The sequence below is a fragment of the Tachysurus vachellii genome, chromosome 11, assembly GCF_030014155.1.
Source record: "Tachysurus vachellii isolate PV-2020 chromosome 11, HZAU_Pvac_v1, whole genome shotgun sequence".
In the NCBI taxonomy this organism is placed as follows: Eukaryota; Metazoa; Chordata; class Actinopteri; order Siluriformes; family Bagridae; genus Tachysurus; species Tachysurus vachellii.
The window spans coordinates 4810445-4821517 of record NC_083470.1 but is presented as its reverse complement, the minus strand read 5'-3'; the positions used below and the strand labels follow the sequence as shown (position 1 = coordinate 4821517).

Here is an 11073-nt window from a genome sequence, read left to right as displayed (position 1 = left end):
CCCCGGTCCAAAGACATGCATGGTAGGTTGATTGGCATCTCTGGAAAATTGTCCGTAGTGTGTGAGTGAATGAGAGTCTGTGTGTGTGCCCTGTGATGGGTTGGCACTCCGTCCAGGGTGTATCTTGCCTTGATGCCCGATGACGCCTAAGATAGGCACAGGCTCCCCGTGACCTGAGGTAGTTCGGATAAGCGGTAGAAAATGAATGAATGAATTTTGCGCATCAAGGTCACGTGGTTTTCTTTCACAGATCCGAATTTCTCAAAGAAATTCTATCCTTTTTTACATCCTTGCTTTCATATCAGATTTTAAGGTATAACCTGATGAAATGCGACTTCACTTGTGATATTATTCACATAAAACCATATGATCCCACTTGACGATATGAACCGTACGTAACGTTTCATCACTATGATACTTCTCCAGTCATTTCATGCTGTTTTTTTTTTCTTTTTTCTTTAAATGCAGCTTGGTTTCAGACTAGAAGCCTGGGTCTGGGATAAAAGTTGGTATTACGCAGTGTTGCATAATTTATGATGAATGCTACATATCATAAGGAATTAATGTCACAAGCTATGACAAATCCAACGCTGCAAGCAAACTCATTTGCACTTCTTATCCCTCACGAAGCAGCCTTTGCATCACGAACTTAAAGTTCGCTCTGAAAACGTTTTTTTTTTTTTTATTAGTACATCTAATCCTGCTTCTGATATTAAATGTCACATTCACATCTACAGCGTGATAAGAAAATGGAAAAAGAAAAAAAAATTCACATTTCACAAGTCACATCTGGACAAAAAAAATAAAGAGGATGATTTATTACTTCATTTTCTTCATCTGTCATCAATGTGGTCTGTTTATGTCATGACTGGTTTTCTGTTAGACTGAAACCAACTCCAGGAACAAAGACATCAGCATAAATGATGCCCTGCTCGAATTCCCTCGCTATATTAATTAAATAATTAATAATAATGAATAATAATTTTAAAAAAAAAATAAAATAATAATAATAATGAATAATAATTTTAAAAAAACTGATATACCGTCTTCCTCCTCATCATCATCAACTTTATCTGCTCACAGCGTCAGGACTGTTACCAAGAGTTCACACGTTCTTCGTTTACAGTCTTACGTTTTTGTGTGTGATTTGTTTTCCACATGATTTACAGTATTTGTTGGAATTGACACATTAAGTCTTGCAGGATTTTCCCACATGATCCGTTCATTCTTATGTGAAATGTTTACAGCGATTAATTTTTTTTAACATGGTCAATTGATCTCTGTTTAGTTTTAATGAGTAATGTGTTTACCAGATGTCAATTTTACACAATTAATTGTTTACATTCAAATTACATAGAGTTTGTCTTAATTAATCATTCATTAGTTCATCTAAATGACCGCCATTGTAGACTGTCATTAACGCATTATAAAACCACAGGATATAAAGTACTGTGTGTGTGTTTGTGTGTGTGTGTGTGTTTGTGTGTGCTGTAAAAGCAGAAGGTATCACTTTCACCCACACTGGCAACAATATTCAGCTTGTAAGCCAAAGATCACACCGTGGATCAGAAGCATTCGATTACACATCATGTCTGAAGCCAACACTTATGTTTACTGATATTTATACGACGCCCTCGAATTCTCCGATCCGATTGGTCAGAAGGTGTTTATATGCATTTTCCACAACAACAGCTCTGACCTCAAACAGCTATATTAATACGCTCACTCCGGTGTCTATAGTAATTTTCCAGAATCTTCCATATGTAGGAAGGGATTTACTGTAGAAAGGAGACTCCAGTGTAAGGTGTTAGCTATTAGAGAAGAACGTGTAGCTTTCGTGTCTACATTTTCAGGATAAAGGACGTTGCAGTTTCTAGATAAACACAAGTTGATTGTTTTTACATTGTTAGTTTAAAGATAGAGGGTTGAAAATAGACTGATATGAATATGACTGTTTAACATGAGTGAAAACAGTAAGTAAACTTTAACCCGTTCAAGCACGACAACGCCCCTGCGCACAAAGCCTCAGAGATCCGTGAAGACATAGCGTGTGAAGGTTGGAGCGAAAGAACTCGAGTGTCCTGAACACAGCCCTGACTCTTGACTCCACTGAACAGCTTTTTAGATGAACTCGAATAAATAAATAAAACATGATGATGTAATCGAGCAACATTTCCCCTTTTTTAACACCCAATTTGCAAACAATAAAAGTTTTCATTATTTCTTAAAAAACAATATTTACTTTTAAAATTACTTTAACTAACTAACTAACTCACTAACTAACTAACTAACAAGGAACCAGTTAGTTCAACAAGTTGAAATGCAGCTAAATCTGGATAAAATATGACGAGTCATCTGTTAGCAAATACACTTAGCTAGGGCTGAATAACGTTTCGCTATAAGAGGAGTAAAATACTGCTACAAGAAAATAATCCATTTGAACAGTAACTCTGCTTTGTGTCTCTGATTATTGTCCTGTTGTAGTTTATTCCTTATATAATAACAGCAACTGAAGTTTAATAATAATTATAAACTAAGAAATCCTAGAATTCTAATTAGATTTTTATTTTAATAAGTGAACAATTCTTCTTCTTCTTCTTCTTCTGTCTTTTCCCATTAGATGTCGCCACAGCGAATCCTCTACATCCTCTACTCTCGCACCAGTTACCTTCATGTCCTCATTTAACACATCCATATATCTCCTCTTTGTCCTTCCTCTTGACCTCTTACCTGGCAGCTCCATCTCCAACATCCTTCTACCAATATAACCATCTCCCTCCTCTGTACTGTACATGTCCAAACCACCTCAATCTAGTCTCTCTGTCCTTGTCCCCAAAACCTCAGCCAACCTGAGCTGTCCCTCTGATGTGCTCGTCCCTAATCCTGTCCATCCTCGTCACTCCTAAAGAGAACCTCAACATCCTCATCTCTGCTACCTCCATCTCTGCCTCATGTCTTTTCCTCACTGCTACAGTCTCTAACCCATACAGCAGAGCTGCTCTTACTACTGTCTTCTACACCTTTACTTTGATTCTTGCTGACACTCTTATGCCACACAAAACTCCTGACACTTTTCTCCACCCACTCCAACACGCCTGCACTCGCTTTTCCACACTCCCCGTCGCACTGGACGGTTGACTCCAAATACATAAACTCCTGCATCTTCTAGACTTCAGCCGCCTGTAACAGCCCCCAGTATTATTATTATTATTATTATTATTATTATTATTATACGACCCAAATATTGGCCAGTGTAAAGGATAAAGATAACATATTTAAAATAAGAGTTAAAATTAAATAAATAAGGTTTAATAAAGCTTGTGTAGCCCGGAGCAGGGGATGTCCTATATACTTAATCGTACTGCCTGTTTCAGAGCACCTAATGTGGGCAACTCTCGGTCTACACCCTCCTAAAAATAATCTTCCTGCCATGAAATATTTATCCCCGACTCGGGGAGGTCGGGAGAAGGAGTAACGCGAGGAGGATGAGGAGGGGCGCTTACTCAGCATTACTTATAAATGGAAAGCACAGACAGAAGTGTCATCACGCTCACGAGGAAAGAAAAAACGTGCTTCGGGTCATTCATACTCTGTCTGATGTAGGTCAAATTTACGTTCATGTCTGCAGAGAAACACTCGATACAGATTCAAGACATTTATAGCTAAGATGTAGCTATAAACATCAGCAGCAACTATTCTTTTTTTTTCTCCTCAAACGCTCCAGACCCGAAGACCTTCTACTTTCGAAGAAGTATTAAAAAAGTTACAGTAGAACATCACTGACACTAGAGACTCATTCTACAAATTCTAAATAAACTGTTCATCATAATGAACCTGTGGTTTGCACTGTAGGATAAAAATGGTGTATGAAGCACGTCATTGCTCCTGTTTAAGCTGCTTCAGAACCTGTGACCGGTGATTGCAATGTTTTCTGGGTAAATCCTGTGCCTATAGTCTGCGATTATGCTAATTCACTCACTCACTCATTTTCTACTGCTTATCCGAACTACCTCGGGTCACGGGGAGCCTGTGCCTATCTCAGGCGTCATCGGGCATCAAGGCAGGATACACCCTGGACGGAGTGCCAACCCATCGCAGGGCACACACACACACTCTCATTCACTGACGCAATCACACACTACGGACAATTTCCCAGAGATGCCAATCAACCTACCATGCATGTCTTTGGACCGGGGAGGAAACCGGAGTACCCGGAGGAAACCCCCGAGGCACGGGGAGAACATGCAAACTCCACACACACAAGGCGGAGGCGGGAATCGAACCCCAAACCCTGGAGGTGTGAGGCAAACGTGCTAACCACTAAGCCACCGTGCCCCCCCGATTATGCTAATTCGTTATTATAATTAAAACTTTACCTAATGAGCTTTAGTTCAGCTGCGACAGCATTGGTTTTATCGATGGCACGAACTGACCCTTGTCCTCTGATGGGACGTTTTAAGAAACAGCTCTGAAACGGAGCACTGAACTGATAATAAAACGATAACCATCCAAGACTTCATTGTACTGTGTAATTACCGCCGTGTGGAGGTCCAGCAGCAGACCGAGAGCTTGCACGCCTTTAATTAAGCAGCAGATTTGAAAGGGTGCTAAAGTGTCAGCTTAATTAAATCGAATGGCCGAGTTCACTAATATCTCCTGCCAGTTAGACTTAGTAGAAACATTCTGCTCACCTTAGGACATTTGGCGATCCCCAAGGGCGTGAAAAATACAAGAAAACCAATTAGCTATGCTCACATGAAGACTAAGCATGTGCTCTGAAGTTGCCCCAATTAAGCAAGCTGCAAATGGAGTACCGCTAATTTATTCAGCTTGACTTTATCTCTAAATTGATAGGAGTTAAGAGGAAATTTGAGTTTTACATCAGGACGTGTGGATGAACTGATTAATCACGGATTTAAATTTCAACACATCATATGTCCAGAACTATAAAAGGGCTTAAAAAGGTACATGAGACTTGAACATGACTTGAGTCTGGATGTTTTTGTGTTCTAGGTTTCCTGTGAATAATAAAGCCTCGGTTTTATTACAGGATTCTTTACTCATCAGTAGGGTTGGGTATCAAAAGAAATATTCCGGTTCCGATTCCGGTTCCAGTTCTGCCTTACGATTCCCGGTTCTGATTCCGATTCCATAATAAAAGAAATGTGAAAAATAATGCACAATACTTAAACAATTCCATTTGTGTTTATTAATCACTCTATAAATATTTTAAACAGAGCATTTCAATTCATATCAATTTAAATTGAAATAAATCCAACATCAAATTTAACATCCAGAATTACAACTTAGCAAAACAGTTAGCAATTTTTCTAAAGAAACATTAACATGTCTGCTTTCTCTGGGAGAAGACGAGACCTTTCCTGGCTTATTGTATCTCTAGCTGTGGAGAAAACCCTCTCAGAGGGGGGAGATTTGCTTCATTGTTGTAGCTTTGGAAATGAATCCAAACTTTAGACTTTTTTAGACATGTTTAACACAAAGCGTACCTCAACACAGCAGCGCGAGTGACTGATTTCTGTAAGCTGCTTAATTTGGTTGCGTGACTGTAAACAGTGTAAACAATGAATATTCATGAGGTAAGACATGGCTATTTAAAGTGACCGCTCCCAGCGCTTTGCCCGTCATCGCATCGGAACCACGTTTGGAACCGAAACTTAAAAATTCCGCACGGTTCCGGTTCCTGTTAAAAAACAGAACCGGTTCTGAATAAGTTCCCAACCTTACTCATCATATTACACTCCATGTTTCCTTCACAATCAGAGAAGCTTCACCGCTCACTCGGCTCAGAGGCTTTTTTGTGTTATTTGCTAAAAACAGATGTGTTCTGAGTTCCTAGTCTGATCGCTTCTTCTTCTGGACCTACTTTATTAATCCTGATGCCCTACCCCTGGTTAGATCTTGGTCTCTTCGCATGGTGTGCAGTCTGCTGGGGATTGATCTTCATGGACAGCCAGTGACTCATGGGATTGCTGTGGATGAGGCCACATGGAGACTGTGGAGTCTTTGAGCTACTTTGTGCTCGGGTCTTCATCAGAGATCATTTGAAGACTTCAGCAGGAAATTGGAACTCAGAAATGGTTCTGACCTGTTAGTTCCTCAGAAGATCTTGGTTGCTTAATTACACTAAACTACAAACTGCTGTAGAAATGACATTATTTACATCGACATCATTTCCTGTCCAGTGTCACCCAAATGAAGATGAGGTTCCCTTCTAAGCCTGGTTCCTCTCAAGGTTTCTTCCTCATATCATCTCAGGCAGATTTTCCTCACCCCCATCACCTCCAGCTTGCTCATTAGGGATAAATGTTAGAGATGATTAGTAACATAATTGAAAAATTTAAATTTTGTTGCTATTACAGATGTTTTCTTCGATGTGCAACAACTGCACTACATTCTACTGGAATGGAATCAACTGGAATTCATCTGAAAAACCAGTCCGGATGGACGGACGGACGGGTGGGTGGATGGATGGATGGATATTTATTTATTTATTTATTTATTTATTTATTTAGGGGTCTCCCCCCCATTTCAGGTTCATACAGTGGACGAGTGGACATAAGAGTCAGTGTTACTTTTTGTCACGTGACGTCATCAGAATACCCGTGAGGAAGTTCCCCTCGTTGTTGTGAGTGTTTTGATATGTCGCATGTCCATGTTGTAAAAAGTTTTTTGATTTTGAATATTTTGGGGCCTTTCGGCTGCAGGACAACCGAAAGGCCAGTCGGTACACCGATTTAAAAGTTTGTTCAGAGTATCACCCTAAAGGAGCTGGCCGAGTTTGGTGTAGATAGTTCAAAAGCTTGCCGAGTTATAAACCTCCAAAGTTTATAATGGGAGTCTATGGGAAAAAAGGCCAATTTGAGACCCGGTACCGGAAGTACCAGAACTCGGATCGCTGAAAAAAGTAATAGCAACAAACTTCAGACCAGCGTCTACAACATATCCGAATTTGGTGCATGAGGCTCGAAAACTCTAGGAGGAGTTACTCTTGATAAATTTTTGTCTAAGCTTAAATAGGAAAACAGAATGTTGGCTTCTACAAAGCCAACAAAATTACTCATTCGGTTCAAAGATTGTTTTTCCTAACGGGTTTCTCAGCTTGTCTCTTTCCAAACGGCTATCACGGGTCTCACCTTGAGCTGATATTAAAACAATTCTCCCACGTTAGATGAGTGTGTGTAGTCTGCAGAAATGTACAAGTTATAAAGCTAAATTTAACAAAAACAGACTGGTATTTAATCACGTCTCTGAATCATATCTGCTGAGCTGCCTAAAGACAGGACTTGCTGTTTCATGCCAACTCGAGCCAACAAATTCCTTCCCACAATAGATACCTGTGTAAAGAATAACGGCTTTATGTCTGGCATCCCCCATGATGACAGTTCATTAAAAAGTGCCTATGTGTAGTGTACAGTTATGAACAGTTATAAACCCTGGACCTTTGAGCTAATGAGAAAAATTGACTGTAAATGGAATCAAAGCCGCCAACGTCAAGTCCGAGACCAGGACTAAACGAGAGTGAGTCGGGATCAAGAGACCGAGAGTGAGAGAAAGGGAGGGAGGGAAAGAGGGAGAGGAACAGACAGAGAAACAGAGTGAGAGCAAGAGAGAGAGAGAGAGAGAGAGAGTGAGTGTGTGGTCAAGACTCACCTCTCTCCAGTTCTTTTCAGTAGATGATGTAATCTATGGATGGTGTACATGAGTGTTTGTGTGTGTGTTTGTGTGTGTGTGTGTAAAATACACTGTAAGCAGTAACATTTCTGCTCTACTAAACAACACAAAGGCAACACGTTTCTAATTAAAGCTGCTTCATGCCCGCTACCGTAAACATAAACGTCTTTACAAGGCAAGTCTTTACACAAACAACAATTATCAGCATGAATGAAACGTGGAGAAAAATTCGTTTCATTTCCAGCCATTCTTTATTAACGCTGCAAGACGTCAAGGAATCAGACTCTACAGCGAACATGACAGCTGACAAACATGGATGAATAAATAACAAGAAAGTCTGAAGGGAAATTCTGACTGAGTACTGCTTTTGCTTTCGGTTCCTAATTAACAGTGATGTTGCTGTCGAGCTGAATCGACAAGATATTCACGAACAAAATGGAAAAGATTGAGAAAATTTTGAAGCGTTTTCATTAAGATAAAAAAAACAACAACTCTATAATATGAATATGTCACTATATTCAAGGTGAAGGTTTTCGCAGCGAGCTCGCTGGTCATTTCACCGTTCGACTGTCACAACCTTTGTACGTAGTGTTCAAGGAAGAAAACGTTAAAACGTTACACAACATGCAAATGAAGTATAAACAATATCGAATGGAATGAAGGAATAAAAGTCAATTATTCATGGCAGTCTTTTTACAATCATCCAGTATTAAATACAGAACATATTAGTGATCTCTTAAATCTTTAAACAAGTGAATAAACCCGTCTCAAGCGCACAGTCGTACAGTAACGCTACCAGATTTACAGCTGGACACAATACACACCTTCATCTCTCGTGCCTTTCCTCTCTTTCTCTGTTTATCCTATCTGTAACGTGTCTGATTTTCATGGACGATAAAGTAACGTCAAGACCGTTTTCTCCTCTTTTTTTTTTCTTTCTCTCTTAATCCGTTTACTGAAACCTCACTCACTCATACAGGAAGTCAAAGAGTCAGAGAGTATACAGCTGTGCCACGGTGATGTGTGAACTGTTCGATCGGAGTATTTCTACATGATAAAAGCTCTAAATCTGTGGAATATGATCTTTATTCAGAGAGAGACACAATGTTACAAGATACAATGGGGGGGGCGATAGACGGAGAGAGAAGGGGGGGCAATCTGACAGACAGAGAGAGAGAGAGGAGGTGTAGGTGTGTGTATGTGTATGTGTATGTGTGTGTGTGTGTGTGTGTGTGTGTGTGTGTGTGTGTGTGTGTGTGTGTGTGTGTGAGAGAGAGAGAGAGAGAGAGAGAGAGAGAGAGAGAGAGAGAGAGAGAGAGAGAGAGTGGGTGTGTGTGAGAGAGAGAGAGAGAGAAAGAGAGAGAAGGTGTGTGTGAGAGAAAGAGAGAGAGAGAGACAGCGAGAGAGGAGGTGCGTGTGTGTGTGTGTGTGTGTGTGAGAGAGAGAGAGAGAGAGAAGGTGTGTGTGTGTGTGAGAGAGAGAAGGTGTGTGTGTGAGAGCGAGAGAGAGAGAAAGCGCGTGTGAGTGTGTGTGTGAGAGAGAGAGAGAGAGAGAGAGAGAGAGAGAGTTCAGTGTGTAATGGACCGACTGTTTACAAGGAATGTGGTGGCCTAGTGGTTAAGGTTCTGGACTATTAATCAGAATGTCATGAATTTGAATCCCAGGGCCACCAAGCTGCCCCTCCTGGGCCCCTGAGCAAGGCCCTTAACCCTGAATTGCTCAGCTGTATTTATGAGGTAAATGTAAGTGGCTGTGGATATGTAAGGTGGTCTGTCAAATGCTGTAATTGTTTACACTTATATGAAAACTTCCTCATGTCTGTCTCTCTGATCATTACTCAGTAATATGAGCATAAGGGGTGTGATTGTGTTCACCACATCATTGTTTGGTTTAAAATGTGTATCGATAGTGCGCTAAACTGCTGCACTACGATCACTAGCCTGGGCGAAGCGGCTTTTGGGTTCACGGTGGCTAAGCAGTCTTAAATATGTATTTAATTATTTATTTCTTTTCCACTCGTCCAAAAATCAGGGAAAGAAAAAGTTTTTTTTTTGGATTTGGAGAATAATGAACCGATTCAGGCTTTATACGTTCGTTCAGAGCTAATCAGGTGTGCGCTACGGACACAGGGGACCGAGATATTTACCCCAGGAGGAACAACCTAGTAGCGTTTTGGTCATGATTTCAGTGATTTAAAAAAAACTTATAATAAAAAATATTTCAGAACAATTCAAGTTTTATAACTGAAGACGATGCAAAGCTTTTACACACAGCAAGACATGGACGTTTACAGGAAATCTCTGACGGGCCGAATTATTTTAAAAAGAGCATAAACGCTGAGCTCGGGTGTCGTTAGTAGTGTCCGATTAACGTTCTCCGTAGAACGGGCGCCAAGTAAAATGACGTTCGTGTCCTATTAAAAAGCTTTGATATGTTTAAGCGGAATGATGTCATAACATTCGAGTTAAAGCAGCTGTGAAACGAGAGGATTCTCCCTGCTGCACTAAAAACGCGGCTGAAACGACGAAGCAGGCGGCGAGGCAGAGAAACAGAGAGACGGGCTCTTAACGAGCGAAAGCTGTGGGGCTGTGGGGTCGATTTACTTCATAGCAGCGCTCCGAGCTGACGTGCAAAACGCTCTGACAATTACCAGCCCAATTACGTGCTCTCGCATGTCTATGAAAACACTTTAATTTGTTGGCGTAATGAACAGCAGACGTAACGAACCTAGCCGACGTTAACGAGGAGCAGGCCTCTCCTTGTGACGCTCACTTCTCACTTGCTATTACTAAACATCCTAGAATTGTCTGGAACTAAAAATATTACTCATTTTATTGTCCCTATTTTCATATTTACACGTGACACAGAGAGAACACGAAGCTGCGGTTGGTGTGAAGCAGAAACTCTGAACAGACAAACCCTCTCCTCAGCATAGACGAGCACGTGGGGTTGGCATGAGGAGTTTTGGGACGAAGAGGTTCGGAGCAGCTTGAGGACACGAAGCATTCTGGGTCAGTAAGGAAGACACCGCCCTGCTCTTTGTAGCATGAGAGACAAAAAAACGACACACAAAGTGTTAGAGTGTTAAGTACATTCAGCGGTTGAGGACTTGCGAGGGATAACGCGCTTGTTCCTCCTCTGTGTGGACGTGAGGTTCGATCCAGTCATCCGGTCCGTGTGGTATGAAGGTGCAGCATCTCTCTGTAGCCTTGGTCTATCAGACCGACAGGCACGGCATGTTGTTTTTTTTTTTTGTGTGTGTGTGTGTGTGTGATTTATTTATATTAGCCTGTGGCCTTAGGATCTCGTGCAGGATCGGTGCCTTTACTCAAACGCACAATCTCCTGAGATAACATCTCCAGATCCTGCAAGAAGACAGAA

At 41.0% G+C, this 11073-nt stretch overlaps 1 protein-coding gene across 4 annotated transcripts in view; it reads right to left on the bottom strand.

Moving 5' to 3' along the window:
- Window positions 1-7924: 7924 nt before the first annotated feature.
- Window positions 7925-11073, bottom strand: part of gripap1 (GRIP1 associated protein 1) — a 64317-nt gene continuing 61168 nt past the window's right edge. For all 4 annotated transcript variants that reach the window (XM_060880871.1, XM_060880872.1, XM_060880874.1 and 1 more), the window contains one exon: window positions 7925-11057. In XM_060880871.1, the coding sequence (XP_060736854.1) occupies window positions 10977-11057 (81 nt within the window). In that variant the 3' untranslated portion in view covers window positions 7925-10976. The remainder of the gene's footprint in view (window positions 11058-11073) is intronic.